Source organism: Lissotriton helveticus, chromosome 4_1 (genome assembly GCF_964261635.1).
Source record: "Lissotriton helveticus chromosome 4_1, aLisHel1.1, whole genome shotgun sequence".
Taxonomy (NCBI): domain Eukaryota; kingdom Metazoa; phylum Chordata; class Amphibia; order Caudata; family Salamandridae; genus Lissotriton; species Lissotriton helveticus.
Window position 1 is genome coordinate 1,590,051,085 of NC_136063.1, and position 21,106 is coordinate 1,590,072,190.

Sequence of the window (21,106 nt, forward strand, 5' to 3'; positions counted from 1 at the left end):
GGTTCTTTATGGTTCCAATGGATTTATTAACATTCAGTGTATATCCAGACATCGATGCATTACTCTTAATTATATTTAATATAATTATAATATTTAGTATATTTGAAAATTAATTAAATGGATCATTGCTGTGTAAAAAAAATATGATCTGCATAAGCTGATGCTTTTAAATGTATTTCAATAACAGTGAATCATTTATTATTTTCTGATCTGTCAATAAAACACAATAATGGCTCAGTGGCTAATAAAAATAACAGGAGATAAAGGCATCCCTGCCTAGGTTCTGTGAATAGTTTAAAAGAGAAAGTAATAATACTATTGACATATATTAATGCAGAGAGATATATATATATATATAATTATTTTAACCTACAATATCAAATGTGTACAAAAATGAAATACTCGCATAGTGCTCAGCAAGAATTGGCAATTAACCATATTCACATATTTGTTCTGCCTCTATCTAAAGCAAGCAAACCAGTAGTTTTTTAATGGCACTAACATAGGCTAAAGTGTCACAAATAAGTTTAGTATTGTGTGATAAATTCCTGCCTTTCATAAACACCGTCTGCTCAGGGTATATAATAGAATTCAAAATTTGAGGTAACCTAATTGCCAGAATTGTAGTGTAAATCTTATAGTCTTGATTAATAAAAGAGCTTTATGGATAATTAGAAACTAATATGTGATCTTTGTCAGGCATAGGAAGAACAATTATAGTTGCATCTTTAAAAGAGCCTTCAACTGAAGCATTGTTGACAAAATCTTGAAATAAAGAGAGTAGTAACGAAATACGTTTTTAAACTTTGGTTAAATTCCACCAAAATACCATCAGGACTAGGAGCCAGGTCCTGATGATACAACCAGGAGTTTTCTTGGAGTTCGGCAAATTTAATTGTTGGATGAATTTAGTTGTTGGATATATCTTTTCTAATGTTATAGGCTCATCTTAAGTATCCATGTCAGCTTGAGATTTAAGTGGTTAATTTCACTTAAGTAAGAATTGATCAATTGTGAATATCTTGAGATTCACTATAAAGGTTTCAGTAAAAAGTCTTGAATTCAATAGCCATCTCAGTGCTGAAAGAATGTATTTTACAAAAGAACAAGGGAACCCACTAGGTAAGCAAGGACCTGGGGTATCAATTAAATTAAAGACAGAGGTCCTTGACAAGAAAAGTTACCAATACAATAATTATAGGCCACAATCTGCACTATAATAAAGAAAAAAGTCCAGCCGGACTTCCGAATTTATTCAATGGTTGAATATATTAAATCAGACGAACTAACAATTAAACAGTGGGACACAATCCTGCATCCACAATGCTCCACACTTATTTAGACAATACAAACAACTGGGGTATTTCAGGCATATAGTAAAAAGGAGCAAAACATGAATTCACAGTACAGTTGCTTCACATATGTGGGAAACACAAACTTTTGGCACATAATATTACACTAATGTTTAAACCACATATTGTGTCGACGGCGTTTCGATCCAATTATTAATAATGGATCATCATCAGGACTTCCATTGTTAGCCTGAATTAAAAGCCTGTATTGGACAAGGGGAGGGAACATATAACAGAACATTAATCAACTGTGTTACTCATAGGAAACTACAAATGCAGCCTCATGCCACGTATTTGGGTGCTACCCGTCATCCAAGTGCAAGGTGTCAGGCAGTCAGTGCCAGTCAACCACGGTGCGGTTGTGAGCAAACCATGCAACACTCGAAGTCTATGTTGTGTACAGCATGTGTACAATTGGTGTCTATAGCATGCGAAGGTGGTATATAACAGAATGGTGAAAGGTAAAACGCCGTTAGTGCACGTGTCATCTAAATGCAACAATCATTTGGACTGATATGTAAAGGAATTTAATTACTTGGGCGTTGGGTCTATCGGAGTAAGAACTGGTCCGGCGTACAGTTTAAGGCCTTGGGTTAATTGGTTCCTAAGGAATTTAAAAGCGGAACCAGTTAATAATTGCATTTGTCCGCCTAGGTGCTAGTAGAATTACAAGGGAGTAGTAGGATCAGCTTACCTCGTGGGTTATAGTTAACACTTGACCATGAAGGGAGAATTTTACAGCAAGTTGGGGGTGAAGGGAGGAATGGTTGGCGCGGTTACCTTAATCTGTAAAAGGAGTAACCCAAATCAATGCAAATGGTGGTGATAGCGCTCCTTGCTCGGTAAGGTCGCTATTATGTGTAACGCTTACCTCACAATGGAGTTAATCAAGGTCCTGGTGGAGCTTGGGGGAAGGAGCAATCCAATTAAATATTGGGGTTAGTATGGGACCTGTAGTCAGAGTCGTTGCATAATACCCAGGGTTGCCGCGAATCGTTGCGGGATGCTTAGCCACAGATAAGGAATATGAAAAGCCTGTGGTGCGGCTCCTGAAGGGGCAAGAAACGGAACCAATTCATTTTCTATATTCCACATAGTTGTACGGGGAATCGTAAACTATAAGCAGTGCTTTCCTCGATTAACAGACCCTCGGTTCAGTGTCCTAGAGGGAGAGATAGGGGCCAATTAATTATCTATTGTCTAGCTGTTTGCGCTAATACCAGGGGTAAAGGAGTTACGCTTACCTAAGGTTCACAATGGAACTCTGTACGATATCCAGGTGCTCAATCACGCCGTGGAACTACAGGGTATGGCCGTGCTTAGAGGAAATAGGCGCGACGGCCATGTTGAGAGGGCATTGACTCAATGTAGCGGCCATGTTGAGAGGGGCATGGCACAGGAGGCGGCTGACATATTAGAATGGTGAAAGCGGGCATATACTAACAGTGGGAATATAATTAATCTGGCTAATTACGAGAGTTGGCAAGTGGCATTTCCAATTGGAATATAATACGGTCGGGAGCAATTTACAGATATACAAAACCGCCGTCGAACAGCTGAATACGAATTCCCTAAGATAGTTAGGTGTAGCGGCCATGATACATTAGGCACGCTGTGGGGTCATATTGATAATGGTGATTAGGGGGTTGTTGCTAATAATGTTAGTGAAGGTGAGCGCTTGCTATAGACGAAGTGGTACATTTAAAGAGCATGCAAGTGACATGACCGATTTGGAGGCATAGATGACATTTCCGGTTATCGAATTACCAATTAGGAATTTTCATATTCACAAACAATTGGTCGGTAAGCATTAATACATGAGTGAGGTCAAAGCATTAATTCAGAGGCAAGATTCTAATATTCACAAAAGTGAAGTCCAATCCTCGTTACGGTTGAGGCCATTTCGTATACTGTCTAGGAGTAAGATCATTTTGAGTTCTTCTTTGTTGAGCAAAAGTCCAATATCACCTCCACGTGGTGGTAGCTTCACGGATTTTAGGACAGTCCATTTCAAATCATTGTCTGTGTGTCCTTTATCGGTGAAATGATCCACTAATGGGGCGTTGGGAGTTTTGCAGCGAATCCGACTGCGATGTTGACAGATCCTAGTCTTGACCTTTTGTCTTGTTTGTCCCACGTATATTAGTTGACAAGGACAGTGGATCAAGTAAATCACGTCACTACTGTTGCAATTGGTGAAGCTTTTACATTGGATTGTGACTTTATTAAATACAAAAGACTTGCCTTCAATTGTAAAATCACATATGTTACACGAACCACACTTCGCATGTCCCACTAATGGTGTTTGGGTCCATAGGGAATCTATTGTGTTCAAGGCTGGAGGATTCGGGAGGGCAGCTCGGACCAAATGGTCTTTCAAGTTGGAGCTTTTTTTAAAAGCAAAGAGTGGGCGATCAAAATGCAGACTACCTGCATTCAGAGTCGGCCAATGTCTAAGAATGCATTTTTTTCAGTTGGTTAGACACAGGTGAGAACGTTGTCACACAAGCTAGTCTTGTGTTGGGCTCTTTTTCTTTGGGACAGAGAAGTGCTTCCCTAGGGCAATACCAGGCACGTTTCGCTGCTGTTCTTACTAGCCTATTCGGGTAACCCCTTTGTTTTAATTCATCTGACAATACTGCAGCCTCCCTGAAGTAGTCTACTTTGGTATAGCAGTTCCGTCTAATACGAAGGAACTGCGAGTAGGGCAAGGAATCTCTCAAAGCTCTGGGATGATTACTATTGTAGGATAACAATGTGTTTCTCTCAGTTGGCTTACGATGTAACCTTGTGTGTAGGTGTCCATCAGAGTGATATATATTTAAGTCCAGAAATGGGACGGATTCAGTATCAATAGAACTGGTAAATGTGAGCCCACAACAGTGGTTGTTCAGCCAATGGATGAATGAGTTTAAGGTACCTTCATCACTATTCCAAATTAAAAAAATATCATCGATGTAACGCTTCCAACTGATGATATGTGATGAAAAGGGGTTGGCGGTTGTTAAGATGGAATTAGTCTCTATTTGATCCATGAAGAGTATAGCTAAATTGGGGGCAAAAACAGCCCCCATGGAAGTCCCTTTAACTTGTTGGAAATATTGTTGGTCAAAGGAGAAGAAATTTTTCGTTAGGCAAATTTCCAACAGTTGGAGTATAAAGATTGTGGGGACACGATGTGGTCTAGGTCTGGTGTCTAGAATGTCACGTATGACCAGTAGGGCAGCAGTTTGGGGAATGTTTGTGTATAAGGACTCAATGTCCATTGTACACAACAGCTGATTACCTATACTAAAAGGTGTCTCCTCAATGAAATTGACCATGGCCATGCTGTCTCTAACATAGCATTGGGTTTCCGGTACAAAATCTTTGATGAAAAAATTGACATATTTAGCTAAAGGTTCAAGAATTGAACCACAACCAGAGACAATCGGCCGTCCTGGTGGGGCAGTCATACTCTTATGCATTTTGGGTAAAGTATAGATTACAGGCATGCGTGGAGATTTGGTATTGAGAAACTGATGTGTTTTTTGACTAATGATCCCCAGTTCAAGAGCTTCTGTAGTGATTTTAAGAATTGTTGTTTGTAATTCTTTGGTGGGATTAGTGGGGAGTCTCATATAGTGCTCAGTATTAGAAAGCTGTCTTTTAATTTCAGCAGTGTAATCATCTCTGTTTTGTAGGACAATACCACCGCCCTTATCCGCACTTTTAATGACAAGAGTTTCAAGATTTTTAAGTGAGCTAATAGCGTTTTTCTCTACTAAAGGGAGGTTATAGGGAATGAATCCCTTTCTTTCCTTAAGTGTACTTAAATCCTTGGTCACCAATTTCTCAAAGGTGATGACCTCTGGTGGTACCATACCTGCCGTAGGTGAGAAGGAGGATGGTGGTCTGAAGGGAGTGTTAGATGACACCAATGGTGTGGGATTCAATTGGAAAAAGGCGTCCAAGCGAACCTTCCGATAGAATCTGAGGAGTTCAGTTTGGAGCTCTAGGAAGTCAGTGTGAATTGTATGCACGAATGAGAGACCTTTACTGAGGAGTGAAGACTCCACAGTAGAGAGAGTATGTGCAGACAGATTAAAAATAGGAATGGCTTGAGGTACAGTCATATTGTGATCTACCATTTGTAAAACTTCTGTCTCGTTTGGCGTTCGCCCGGTGGGTTGTGCCAACGGGCAGCCCTCTTCCCTCTCCCTCTGGCTGGTGTGTTGGATTGTCCTCTGTCTAAAAAATTGTTCCTATTTTGGACTGACTGCCTGACACCTTGCACTTGGATGACGTGTAGCACCCAAATACGTGGCATGAGGCTGCATTTGTAGTTTCCTATGAGTAACACAGTTGATTAATGTTCTGTTATATGTTCCCTCCCCTTGTCCAATACAGGCTTTTAATTCAGGCTAACAATGGAAGTCCTGATGATGATCCATTATTAATAATTGGATCGAAACGCCGTCGACACAATATGTGGTTTAAACATTAGTGTAATATTATGTGCCAAAAGTTTGTGTTTCCCACATATGTGAAGCAACTGTACTGTGAATTCATGTTTTGCTCCTTTTTTCTATATTCCTGAAATACCCCAGTTGTTTGTATTGTCTAAATAAGTGTGGAGCATTGTGGATGCAGGATTGTGTCCCACTGTTTAATTGTTAGTTCGTCTGATTTAATATATTCAACCATTGAATAAATTCGGAAGTCCGACTGGACTTTTTTCTTTATTATAGTGCAGATTGTGGCCTATAATTATTGTATTGGTAACTTTTCTTGTCAAGGACCTCTGTCTTTAATTTGAAAGAATGTATTGGCCATCAGACCTTATAGCATGCATTTGATTTTTTTGTTAGCGCTTATCTTTTTTAATACATAAGTAATTAGTGAAAGTTTGACCAAACTATAAACATTAAATGGATGGTTTACTGGCATACAGACCAGCTCTTTTACTAAGAAACATATTTACACAGCAGAGATTTCGTATTTTTGTTTTAACGTTGATATCTGGTCAAGATATAAATAACTTTTCAATTTTGCCAATTTGTTTCTCGGAGAAATTTGATTTTGGGTTAAACCTTTTATTTTCATGAACCATAATCAAAGTGGCTGCTTCATTTGTTAATACTTTAAAAGCAATCCAATAAATAATCATAAATAGCAGCTAATAGTTTATTTTGATCATCAGGAGATGATCAATGCAATATCAGTGTTCATTATCCATCTAGGGATGTATTTAGGGTTATTCGCAACTATAGGTGAAAATAAAATTGAAGCATAAGGTAATATAGTGACAGGTTCTACTTTAGGGTAAGCGATCATGGGAAAAATATTTCTAGAAAAAAGTATGTTTCCAATACGTGAATGTGTAGAGTAAACATTAGAGAAGAAAGTGTAATCTTTACAAGTAGGATATGTCAGTCTCCAATAATCAATAATTTTGTTATAAGGCAAAAATGTTTTAACAAATGCACATGATTTCGTAGGATGACATTTGAAAATGGAAATTCTGTATAAAATTTGGTCTGAAATTATCTTAAATCCCCGCCAATAACAAAAGGTACATTACTAATTTTCGCTATTTCTGAATATAACGTTTTCAAAAAAGTAGCATCTTCTTTGGTAGGGGCAAAACTGTTACCTAAATCATTTGACAGTCTGCTTTGAACATATACAAAACATCCCTCAGAGTCATTTTCACAATTTAAAATGTTGAATTGTAATTTTCAAGAAAGAAAGTTTAGCAACACCATATTTTAGTTCTATTGCTGTTGAGGAAACAAATGTACCAATCCAGCTTTTCGTCATGTATGGTAATATATTATCATCTGAAGGTGTTTCTTGAGTGAAACATGTATCAACCTTACATTCAGTTAAATAATATACTATTTTAGGTTTTTTAAGCTCATAATGTTAATGCTTACTACCCAGGGAAGCAAGTTGTAAAGAACACTTGTTAGCCATTGCAATTACTATTTAAAGTAATATATGGACTACTTGTAGTCCATTTAAACAGGCAAACAAAATAGACAACACAGACATAACAAACCCTAAAGGGGGAAGTAGATCAAGTGAAACAGTAAGATAACAGTGTTACAATAAAAGTAGAGATTGCCGTGCAAAAGAAATCTGCTAATAAAGGAAAAAGCCTTAGTAATTATGCGCTGTGGCACATCATCTCTCACTTCTGGAAGCTTTCAAGTCCATAGCCATGAAGTTATGTTGATCTAAGTGAGTAACCAAATCTGTAGGTGAAGTAAAAGATGTGGATTTTCCAAATTCTCATAACTAATGGATCAAAAAGTCAATATTTATAACCAGCCTTTGTAATCTAAGGGCACAGATTAAAGAAATGTTTGCTTATTGCCAAATTTTCTTCGCAAAATCCTGGTAGATATTTATTTTATTACATTCTATTATTAAAGTTAGAATTTCTCTCACTGCTGTCCAGATGAGAATGGTGATGAAGACGCTGTACGTGAAATATTACTTGCCTTGACTTAGACTGATTAAGTTTAAGATGCCAATGTACATGAGCTTTATCAATTTCAAACTTTTTGAAGAATTTTATTTTTAGGAGTGAAGACAACAACGTTTCCAAAAAAAGCTTTACAATTCTGACCCTCAATGTTCTTTGAAAAATTGAAAATAGGTAGTATAACTAACCATTCATGTTTTCTAAGTCAAGCAAAAAAAAATTCATCAGTTATCTGACTGACCTGATTTGTTAGCTGATCAAGCAACCCTGCTATATCGCTTGAAATGTGTTTGATATCAAAGCATAAAGAATCTGTATTGCAGTAAATCACATACATTTCTTCTATACCTTTAGATAGGGCTTGTGATTCAATAGCTTTTGTCAGGGGTTACATATGCAACCTGTTCCCTTTTATTTGACAGATATTGTGCCGGTATCATATCTGAGGTAGTGCCAGACATATTAAGTGGTAGTGACAGCTGGCCTTAGAGTAGTCCTCCGGAAACACACCTTGCCCTGGTGCTACTACAGGTTGGCCTTCGCATCCTGAAGCCCAGTCGCATCTCTCAGCTCTGTTGCTGTGCCTCGCTGCCCAACACTGAAGGTGCATTCTCCTGTGACACCTGTCATTTCACATACAATCTCCTGCACCCACCTAACTCCCCTGGGACTACACATGCCAAACACACATGACCACATACAACCACAGTGCCTCTTCCTATCCTGCATACTCCTCAACACTCATGACCAACATTTGGGATCTGCTATACGACCGCTCATCGGACATTCTTTTTCTAACCAAAACCTGCCTGACTCACTTGTCGGCTCACGTCATTGCTCTGGACACAAGTGCCTCAAACTGAAGACAAAAGAGACGGAAGAAGTAATCTACGGCAAAGACACCTCGCTCTAGAACTCTACCGATGTCCTGCAGGTATCTGCAACCCACGCAAAAGGCGACCCACGCAAAGAACATCAAAATTGACAACCAGTTCGCCATGACCAGTCAAGCCATCGCAGTCTCCACCTCCTCCTTCCACACACTCAAGATACAAAAGAAGATTTTCAAGTGGCTATCAAAGAAATCTGGCAGAAACAAAACCAAAGCCTTCATCACCTGCAAGCTGGGCTACAGCAATGCTTTCTATGCTGAAATCAGTGCTCAATAGAAGACTCCAGACCATGCCAAACTCAACAGCCACGCTCATCCTCAACTTACTCCTAACACATTGCCTGCACCTTAAAGAGCTTCACTGGCTCCCAATCCTCAAACAAGCACTCTTCAAACTCTTCATGCTGCCATTAAAAGTCTTACACAACAATAGCCCCACGTGGCTTTGCAGGACAGATGGCAGGGAGACATAGGACAGGACTGGCAGACAGCACTGATGTCTCCTAGGGAATCAGCCATCACTCTCCGGTTTCGTTTAATTCAAATAAAAGTCCTTCATAGAGCACATCTCACGGGAGGGACCTTAGTAAAAATGGGAACCAGACAGAGTGCTCAATGTCTGCGGGCTGTCATCAAGAGGGAACCTTTTTTCACACTACATGGGACTGTCCTCTCCTGCATCACCTATGGGAAGGGGCGACAATACAAATGCAGGATGCCACAGGGAAACAAATAACGCTCACACCAGCTCTGGGGCGTCTCAATATCTGGGACGCTACTGATCTCACAGGAATAGAACAGCAATTAGCCACGCTGGGGTACACACTGGTTCAGAGGGTGATAGCACTGAAATGGGGAGCAACGGAACAGCCATCGATCAGGCACTGGGCAGCAGAAATGGACAAATGCATGGTTGCCGAAAAAGAAGTGTATAAATCCAGAGGATGCCCTAAAAAATGGCATAAGAAATGAGGGTGGAATACACAAACAGGGAGTTTATGTACATCACCTGCAGTTGAAATGGACATGGTAAGACGCAGTAATCAGATATTCGGATTGTTAGATCAACTGGGTATATAATGCTGACTCATGATAACATTGTGATATCCTATGTACGACAACTGTATGTATCAATGCTTTGTGATGTTTGGAATTCATAAACAAACTATACAAAAGCAAAAAAACTATGTCCCCAAGTACCTCAACAACCGTATAAACTTCTACAGAGCTACCAGACACCTCTGTTTAGCTGGAATCTACTCACAAATACCACCTACATGCGAAGAACCAGATCCATCGGTCATGCCTCGTCCTACCATGCTCCTCATGCCTGGACCAGCTTCCCCTGTACATCAGAGCCTCCTCCTCAGTCCTTGAATTGTGCAAGCAACTGAAGACCTGGCTCTTCACCTTGTCATAACCCTGGCTCAGCCCATACAGCTTGTGCTTCAACACCAGGATACCCTCCCGGGTGAGTTATGCACTATAAAAATACTTATGACACAGTACAACAAGAGGGTAGTTAGCAGGGAATGTCCATCACTCACTCCAGGAGGCCTTTTTCTACAGCAATCCTGTGAGGCTAAGAGAGGTTTCACTAGGACTAGTAGATTTCAACAGTGATAAATGTGCACAATGACTTGAGGAGTCATAAAAACAGGAGGGAAAATGTAATTTTCAAGTCTAGGAGGTTGGGTGACTATCACCCAAGCTTCTTTTTCTGGGTTCCAACTAACAAAAGAGGGAAACTTATGTTTGAGTCAAGAGATAAAGATGTCCTCTTTCATGGGATACCATAGACTGATGATTGCCTCTACTACTTGGGAATCCACCTTCCGGTTGCTGCATTCCTTGAAATTTCTGGAATGCCAGTTGAAACAATATTGGGGAGACCTGGGGTGAGAGAACCACTACTTACTTTGTACAACCACCAGTGTAACTCGTTCATGCAATCATAGTTTAGATGGACTAAACCAAGTAGCTCAAGCTCATCTTCAAGTGACAGATCCTTCGTTGCTGGGGTGGGGGCTCTGTAGTTGGGGGGCGGGGGGTCGGCAACATCTCTTGGATGGACAATGTAAGGAGGCCCATCACTCAGGCTAGGTCCTTCGGTGATGTGAGTTTCTGATCTAACATCAGATGAAGATCCTTCTTCAAGTAGCAAGTTTCTGTCTGAGTAGTCTGAGCAGACAATTTTGGTGTCCATGGAAATCCTGAGCAGCAAGTACATCACCTTCAGCCACGCCACCGGACTCCACTGGACCGACCACAGCTGGGTCCACTTCAGCTTCAAAAGATCCACGACCCACCACCACCCGCAACAGGTACCTCACAGGAATTGGAGCAAGATCACCGCAGACCAGCTCACCACCTCCCTCAGCCAGAGCCCACCCGCCAACACAACGGACCCCAACGAAGCAGCCCGCAACTTCACACAGTGGCTGACCGCCTGCGCCAACGACCTCGCGCCACTAAAGAAACCTCCCAGCAGACCCAGAAGCAAGTAGGCATCCTGGTTCACCGACGACCTCAAGGACTCCAAGAAGACCTGCCGCACCCTCGAGAAAGCCTGGCTCCTCGACCAGACCACCGACAACATGACCGCCCTCAAACACGCTACCCGCAAGCACCACCAGCTCATCCGCACCACCAAGAAGAAATCCCTGAAGGAACGACTGGACAACAACGCCCACGACAGCAAAGAGCTCTTCACTATCGTCAAGGAGTTCTCCAACCCCAGCACCGGCACCAACGACATCACTCCGTCACAAGACCTCTGCGACTCCCTCGCCTCGTTCTTCCACCGCAAGATCGCCGACATCCACAACAGCTTCGGCGCCCCACCCACGCACCCAACCATCGAACCAACGCCCCCACCGCCACCCTTCGCACCTGGACCACGGTGACCACCGAAGACACAGCCCGCACGATGAACACCATCCACTCCGGATCACCGACCGACCCCTGCCCACACCACGTCTTCAACAAGGCCGACTCCACCATCGCACCCCAACTCCGGAACATCATCAACACCTCCTTCAACACCGCCACCTTCCCGGAGAGCTGGAAGCACGCCGAGATCAGCGCCCTCCTGAAGAAACCTACAGCGGACCCCACCGATCTCAAAAACTTCCGCCCCATCTCGCTCCTCCCTTTTCCTGCTAAAGTCATCGAGAAGATCGTCAACAGACAGCTGCCCGCCTTCCTCGAGACGAACGGATCCCTCGACCCCTCGCAGTCCGGCTTCAGAGCCAACCACAGCACCGAGACCGCCCTCATCGCATCCACCGACGACATCCGGACCCTGCTCGACAAGGGGGAAACAGTGGCCCTCATCCTCCTGGACCTCTCCGCTGCGTTCGACGCGGTCTGCCACCGCACCCTAGTCCAGCGCCTCAGCAACATCGGTATCCAAGAGAAGGCACTGGAGTGGATCATCTCGTTCCTCGCCGGACGAACACAAAGAGTCCGCCTCCCCCCGTTTCGCTCCGAGGCCACCGAAGTCATCTGCGGCGTCCCGCAAGGATCTTCACTCAGCCCCACCCTCTTCAACATCTACATGAAACCTCTCGCAGCCATCGCACGCCAGCACAACCTCAACATCATCTCTTACGCCGACGACACCCAGTTGATCCTCTCCCTCACCAGAGACCCCGACACCGCCAGAACCTGCCTACACGAAGGGATGAAAGACGTCGCCGAGTGGATGAAGGACAGCCGCCTGAAACTGAACTCGGACAAGACGGAAGTCCTCTACCTGGGATCTTCGCCCTCCGCCTGGGACGACTCCTGGTGGCCCCCAGCCCTGGGCACCGCACCCAAGCCAACCGACCACGCACGCAACCTGGGCTTCATCCTGGACCCCTCCCTCTCGATGACCAGACAAGTCAACGCCGTCTCCTCATCGTGCTTCAACACCCTGCGTATGCTTCGCAAGATCTTCCGCTGGATCCCGACCGAGACCAGGAAGACTGTCACCCAGGCACTCGTCACCAGCCGACTGGACTACGGAAACGCCCTCTACGCCGGAACCACAGCCAAGCTAAAGAAAAGACTCCAGCGCATCCAGAACGCCTCCGCCCGACTCATCCTGGATGCCCCCCGACGCAGCCACATCTCCAGCCACCTGAGGAATCTGCACTGGCTCCCCGTCGACAAGAGGATCACGTTCCGGCTCCTCACCCACGCACACAAGTCTCTCCACGACCTGGGCCCCAAGTACCTCAACGACCGCCTGACCTTCTACACGCCCACCCGCCAGCTACGGTCCACCAGCCTCGCCCTCGCAGCCGTACCACGCATCCGAAGAGCCACCGCCAGAGGAAGATCCTTCTCTTACCTGGCTGCCAAGACTTGGAACTCCCTCCCCATCCAGCTTTGGCTGACCCAGGACCATCTCGCCTTCAGGAAACAACTCAAGACCTGGCTGTTCGAGCAGTAGCATACCCCTCCCCCCAAGCGCCTTGAGACCCTCCTGGGTGAGTAGTGCGCTATACAAATGGCATGATTGATTGATTGATTGATTGAGAGGTAGTACAAGCTGACTTTGTGAACGTTACCTGGAACCTTAAGTGATGAAGCAGGCTTAACATGTAATGAAGCTGTTTCTTAAGTAGGAGAGAACACTCAGCTGTCAGGAGAATGCCATGTAGGTAGACAAGGAGCCAAAATCTCCAGGTTGGATGTTGCCTGCGCCAGTGTTGAACCTGGTAAAGCATCAAGGGACAAAAGACAGACCAAATGAAAGGCAGGTATGGTATGAGTCATATCTGATTTGGCTCATGAGGAAGCGGGAAGAATGGTAAGACTGCCTTTTCTCCCCCTGGCATCACTGTTTTGTTAAAGAACTTCTACGTCCACATCCAAAGAAGTGATTTGGGGTGACAAAACCTGTTCTGCCAGCATAGCACCATTGCCGGTTGAGTCAAAAACGTATCTTTGATAGAACGCATGATGTATGGACAAAGGAGGTGAAGGCAAAAATATTCTTGGAGATCTACTTTCCTTGAGGAACAGATCCAAAAAGGAAAGCCCCCAGAAGTACCTAGCTGAGTTGAAGCAGGACTGCGGTTGAGGGTTTGGGGTGGGGGGTGGGGTTGGGGCGACGTGTGGGTGTAGGGGAAGCAAAGCATGTGCATGCACAATTAATTGCACAATGTGAAAGCAGAAAACCTGGGATTAACCCTGGCTTCCCTACTTAACTAAATTGTGTGATCATAGGCCATTGTTTTATTTCACCATTCCTCCTTTTTCTTCATTATTGCATTTAAGAGGACCTCGAAGTACATCACTAAAGGATGTGCGCTGTACAAAAAAAACCTTCTTCTGTGTTTGATTTAATAAACTATAATGTTGTTCTTGTATAATAAAAAAAACAGGCCACCGAGTGCACATAACGACTGACTTGCCTCTTAGTTCAAGTTTGGTATTGTTGCCGGGGTGGGGTGAAGAATAAATGTTTCTCAGTGCACTGATAACTTGATGTACTAAAGTGAAACTTCTACATGTTAGTGAAATACAATTTTTGAAAAAGGAAGTGACTTTATCGTGGTGGTGCAGAAAAACTCAGTTACTTCCTTTCTTTACATTTAGTTAACCTGTAAATAAATGTTTGTTTAACATCTTTTTGGTGTCAGTGTTGAGTCGAGTAAACAGCAGCCCAGGGTGCCCCATGTAAAGGTCAGGAGGGCCACGTGCAGCCCCTGGGCTGTATTTTTTATACTGCTGACCTAGACATAGGATGCCGGTGCTCAGGTGCGCAAAAATGGTGTCCTCATTGAATCTCGTAAAATGGAGGCTGAGGGAGCTACACTGGAGTTGGAACCTGCTAGGGCTAACAGGGAATTCACATCACCGTCAGGCACATCTTCTGACTCCTCACTAGTCACCTCACATCTATTGTCTTTGGCCGTCTCAGAGGAGCTAGGTCTTTGGTTTTTGGCTGTCTTGGGATGAGAGTGACAATAAAAGTCCTTTAACTATAGCGCTCACATGTAAAATGTACTTTTGGGTGGTAGCTTTCATTTTTTTGGAAGAGGGTTGGGTCTTAAGTGCCACTTTACTGGTCCGGTGGTCTCCTCTGAATGCTTTGGCAACTGGCATTCTGAGCTGCTAGGTCCTTGAGGTGCCTGTGGTGTGATGTCCCTGGAGATCAAGGTCAGTGAATTCTCCCCTTCTTTTCCTGACATGCATAACTTCAATTTGTATATTTGACTCATTCTAAAATACACAAAATGATTAATACAAATCTTGATTCATGTGCATATACTCAAACCTGCTACATCACGACTGCCAAATAAAAGTTTGACAACCATGATTAACGTAGATGTATTTGTACAAGTACCATCTTTTAGTTTATTCTGAACTTAATTTTAATAGAGAGAAAAAAATGGACTGTTTGCTGATTCCACATGTAGTAACAAATTACAAATATCAAGTATCTATTAGTACTGAATGTCTAATATTTGCGACTAGCAAATGAGGTCAGTTGAGTGCATATTTCGTTGCCATGATGTGAAGAATACTTGCTTGCATCAGTGATCCAAGATGGAAACAACAACTGGTGTATAAATCTCTGGAAAGGGAAGAATGCATTGAATTCATAAGATGTTTTTTTGCAAATTTAAACGCTATATTTTCCTGCAGGTTAACCCTGTGCCATTTAAATGTAATAAAGCTAAAGAAATGAAAAACATCATAAAGGAAGAACATTTCTGTCAGAGGATGATAAAAGTTGTTATGCTCCCCTTTGAGTCAGTGATATTACACATTAAAGGAGCATAACGAAGAAAACGACAAGCAACGTTAAACATTCTAAAAGGGATTTCTCCTTTATATTTGTGTTTGGTTTGTAGTGAAATGAAGAAAGTTGATCAGTGGTAAAAGTGTGACTGACGAGTGTGACAGCGGATTAAGTGGCTGATTGGGTAATGTTTTTGAAAGAAGATCGAGAGATTATAGCACTCTGCAGAGTGGATGTGGAGAAGAGAATGGATGTGGAGTGAGAATGTTGACGGGGTGCGGAAAAATAGAGGCCAGAGATAAAAGGATTATGCGGGAGAAAGAGGTGAGATGGAGTGCAGAGTGCAAACATAGTTCAGTGTGTGGCAGTCTTAAAACGAACAATGAGCAAACTGAAAATGAAATCAATAAAATGATTATTTTTTGTTTTATAGAATATTGCTTAAGTTTGGATTACTACTATTTTTTTGGGGTGAGAGCCTTTGGCATAAAGTAAACCTTGTCAGGATAGATACATTTCTTCCTGTCAATGACTTAGAAGTACATTTATGAATTATCCATAAGCAGGTATATTAGGTCAATAATGTATTATTGTTCACTCTCAAATGTATAATTTATTTCACTTTTTATCTTTATCCTAGATGCATCTAAACCCTACGGTGTAGTATTGTTTCACTGCAGGCATATGTTTCATAAAGAGTGTCTGCCGGTTCCCAGCACAGTAAGCAAAACATTGATCTATACCTGAAATTAAAAACTATCCTTCCTAAAAACAGGATTATGGATACTTCAAATTTTCACCAGTAGTGTCATCTCTGTAGACCTTTGTAAAGTAGTATTATGTAAATAGAAATGCTGTCTTTTTCACTGTTTGTAAAGTAAGTCTTATGGTGTTTGTGCTAATTATGTCAAAACAAACATAATATTATTGCATTTTATTTTGGTTTGTGTTTTGTGTCTGTTGCTTGTCTACTGATTATCAGAAACATCTGTGTTGTATTTTCATCCCTGTATATGATCATCCAAGGGCATTCCTCAATCGAGTGGATTCAAAGTCCCATTGGAAAAAAATGGAATCCTCAGCTCCACCATTTCACAACACCTCCATTAGGAACTGTTGTGGCAGGAATGTTCCCCTACATGACTTTTGTTTCGAAACATTTCCCCTGCCCTCGGTGATCCACGAAGTATGTCCCTGGTATTATGACCCTTTATTCTTTTGGCCTCGGTGTTCAGTGTATGATCACACATGCATGCTAAGAACCACTGGGATTGTGACCAAAAGTGAGGATCTGCTGTCAGAAGTGGTGCACGATGCGTGCCTTCCATAGTGAGGGTGACTACTATCAGCTCAAATGGATTGTCCTAGAAAGATTGTGGTGGCAACGTGTCAATTAATAGTGGAAGAGTTGAAGGACAGCCCGTTTTTGACCTGTTTGATGCATGAGATGGTTGGCCTATTGACCTTGCCTATTACAATAGTCTGTCCACTCTTAATATGTGGTATTTTAGTACATTCAGCACACATAGTTAGGTGTATAAGGGTGCTGTATGTGGGAAGCAGTATCAGACAGGAGAAAGAGAGAGAGAGAAAGATATATGGATGAATGATTGGGCACAGTGAAATCCATTTGGAACTTCAGTGTAAGCAAGGTGTACAAAATGGAGGTTGGAGGAAGCCTAACAATTTAGCAATGTTTATTGCAAACATTCCTGAAATTTGATGGAGTATGCTGACACAACAGTCTCTTTACAAGTGTAGGGATAAATGTTTTGTCAGGTTCTGTCCTTTTGTTCCACTCACATCAGTTTGATCGGTGGTATAGGAGGACAGGAGAGTGGTCTGAGAGTGCTTAGTTACTCTTCATCCCTGACCTGCTTTTTTGTTTACCTGGAGGTGTTGCTCTCACAAGGCTGATGAGTGTAAGGTGTGACTGCTTCTTTTCCTTTTGTCTTTTGTGCCCATGTTTTGTTTCTCTCGGAGTAAGAGTTTCCAAGGTTCATTCCTTCTTCCTGCTGTTAATTGAAGACAATGCCTGTAGCTGACCTGTCTGATGTTGGGTACTCAAAGTGGCAGATCCACTTCAAACTAGGTCCGCAACTGCCCAGGGGAATACACAAAACTCTGTCTGCAGATATGGTGTAAGACAGGGCCTAAAACCGTTCCAGGACTTATCGCTGATCAGCGTAGGCTTTTCCCCATGGGTAATGAAAATTGTAGATTCACAAAATAATCATGTTAGGAGAATTCAGATTTTTTTTAATGTAGGATGTATATTTACTAAAACTAAGAGTTAGATTTGTTTTTATTCGATGGACTTCATAATCTGTTGGGGAGTTAAAAATTGAATCTCAGTTGGTGCATCGAGAGGATGTAAAGAGAAAGGTGGCTGCTGTGCTGGGGTTTATACGGACTATATTATTCTAATTTTGAAATTTTGAGTTAGGCTAAATGTTTACTGTGAAGAGCTGCATGGAGTTACCAATAGAAGACTAATGCATACTTCTAGCCTCCCCATCTTTAATGAAATCCAGATTTCAGGAATATTTATAAATAACCATCCAAAAAATAAGGGTGGACCAGTAGGGATAAATGCTAGCCTCCGAGTCCATTTGCAACTGAACTTCCAACTCCACTAGATCCTGAGACATAGTTAAGAAATCATCCAGGTACATATTCATACATAGCCCTCTCTCTCTCTCTCTCTCTCTCTCTGAGGCCATGGATTTCAACATCTTTGAGACGCACCAAGGAGCCGAGGCTAACGCAAAAGGAAGGCATGCCCATTGTCACAGTACCCCTGACTATCTGAACTGTTGATACTTTCTACTTTCGACTGACAATGGAATCGTAAAGCAAGCGTCCTTCAGAGCTATCTTTGCCTACCAATCTTTCTCCTTTAAGAGTGTCTCTTAATACATGGATACCCACCATGTTGAAATGTCTGTACTATATAAATCAGTTGAGATCCCACAAGTTTATCACTGAGTGGCAAACATTGTCCTTCTTTTTCACCAAAAAATGGAACCCAGCAATGTTGCAAATTCTTCTGGCCCCGGTTTTATAGCACTCTTCCTTAAAATGTCCTGAACATCAAAATCTAGCAGCAAATACTGACGTTTTGAAAACACAATCTCATGTGGTTCCTTCTCCTGATGCAGAAATTCCATGAACTCTACCACATAACCTCTCCCCGTACTTAGAATTAATAGATCCTCAGTTAAATACCTCTATATTTTCCAAAACGTACTCAACTGTCCCCCTATCTTTTCTAGGCAAAAACCAATACACGTCTCCATACTTGCCTTAATTTCCTTCAAACATGTGTTATGCTCTTCCTTTATATTGGCGACTTCTGCCGGATCTCCCACGCTGGGAAAAATACAGTGACTGACTTGAAACCCCTAAAGATTTTTTTCTCTCAAGGCACTGCAGTAGCTAATTGCTTCAGGGTTATTGTTCATTCTAACACCCAGGTTTTGAGTCCATTCCTGGCATCTCTCAACACCGGGGATGCCTGGCTCTACCATGGGGGTTCCCAGCAGGGACCATCCCACGGGGAAAGCCAGGACGGGTTCCCCAGCGGTATACAGCGCCAGGACGCCGGCTGGCAACAGTGCGCTTTACAAGTATACATATTACATTACATTACATCAGGAGCCATTGTAGGTTCTTGAGGTACGATATGATGTGGTTCCGCCTGGTGAGGTCGAGGATGAGTCTTGCAGCTGAGTTTTGTATTGTCTGTAATCTCTTCAGGAGGAGTGCAGTGAATTTTACGTACAGTGTGTTCTCATAGTTCAGCCTGCTTGTGACGAGGACCTGCGGGACGGTCCTTCCGGTGTTGACTGGGAGCCCACTGAAGATCTTGCGGAGCATGTGTAGGATGTAGAAGCTGGCGGATGACGTTTTCCTTTTCTTCATAGATAGCTTGCTTTCTCTTGAAGATGACGAGGTGGGAAACATTGGATCAGAGAAATGCCCTCTTGCACTAGCCCTCTCAAAAACTCTTTCACCAAACACTCTCCTGAGGGATGGTTTGCCATATCCAATGATGTAAAAGTTGACACGTACTTGCCAAATCCTTGCTCCAGCCCATCACTCTAAAAAAGACTTTTTGAATCCTCGATAGGCTCTTTTTTTGCCAAATCACCTAACTTAGGACTAATTCTCATTAGAATGATCATTTCTGTAATTAAAGCAGTGTTAGTAGTACCTAAAACAACAGCAGTCTGAGCCTTGTCTCTTATTAAATCTGCATCAACAGTCACTGCCTTTGGCTTGGTTTCTTCAGCCATATCTAGTATACATGCAAGAGGGCCTACCAAAATCAGTGCTTCAAAGAAATCAACATGTCTCAGTTCCCCCATCCACTCTTCAATCCCATTCCCATTAACACATCACCCCAATCATGGAAGATTCAAGAGAAATTTAAAGAAATAGTTATCTAAGAAGTATGCAGACCACAACAGGAATTTTAGGGTTTTCACCCCTCCCACCAGCTGGTATCACCTCATGTTTTGTAATGATCTACATTAGTTATCTCTAGTCCCTAACTAATCTTTCACTGATCAAAAAGTTCTTTCTTTCTTCTGGTCAATGGACCATTAGTTGAACTAGTTGACGGTGAAATGACATAGGATTTCAATATACTTACACATTGGAAATAATCACAGAGTCGGGATGAATTTAAAGTTTCATTTCAAAATAAATTCATGTGAACCACTTACACAGTACAGAACAAACTAAGTTTCTCATAGGAAGGAAAATTCAAATAATCAATCAAATGCATTCATTTATACTTAACAATGACACTGCATGAAAAGGAGAGGATAGAGAGAAAAGCACATAAACGCATACACAGATATATTTATAATTACCTAGAATGGTGTGAAAACCAACTCCTGGGCCTAGGAATTGGTAAGGGTCCCCCAGAAAAAATCTGGCAAACAAAGGCTTCAGGACAGGAATTAGGGCAGGACAGATTACCTCTCGATCACCAACGCTTGCGTGGCACCCTCTCTGACACTCTCTTTCTCCTCGAGATTCTTCTGCGATCTTCTTTTAAAGTTTATTTGCTTAAGATAATTGGTTCAGCAATTCGATTCTTCGTTAGCATCACTCATCACTCCGAAAGCCTCCCGGTCTCATGCTTCAGCATCTCCATCTGTAACTTCTAACTAACTAACTAACTAAACTACCCCAATTATACCATTCTGTATGCTTGTAAAACCCATTAATGTTTCAAACTTATAAAAATGCTAACTCTGATTGGACAGGCAAGGGGAGGTGATCATCACACCATGCTTACATATTACTCTTTTCGGTGAGCCCTTTGTTAATAAACCCATCCCCTTAATTCTTTATTCAAACTTTATTTCCTACCCACATTCACAATGAAATTGTCACAAATGATAAAAAATCTGCAGGTTCCCATCCATTTCAGTGGATTGTCGTTCCGATTCTCAGGAAAGTATCCATCAGCAACTTTGGACGATATTCAAGTTGACATTGTGTCTTCCAGCTTGGTTACACTACGCATATGCGGTGGAACGAGAGGGAATAGACTGTGGTTCACGTTTCTAGGCCCATAATAAGCACTATTGAAAGAGTCAAAAAGACAAATGTTAAAATCAAAAATAAATGGT

At 42.3% G+C, this 21,106-nt stretch overlaps 1 protein-coding gene across 1 annotated transcript in view; it reads left to right on the forward strand.

The window, feature by feature from the left end:
* Positions 1-21,106, forward strand: part of VPS41 (VPS41 subunit of HOPS complex) — an 841,276-nt gene that overhangs the window by 795,831 nt on the left and 24,339 nt on the right. Inside the window, exon 28 of the mRNA XM_078688207.1 lies at positions 16,099-16,178. Coding sequence (XP_078544333.1) covers positions 16,099-16,178 — 80 coding nt within the window. The remainder of the gene's footprint in view (positions 1-16,098; positions 16,179-21,106) is intronic.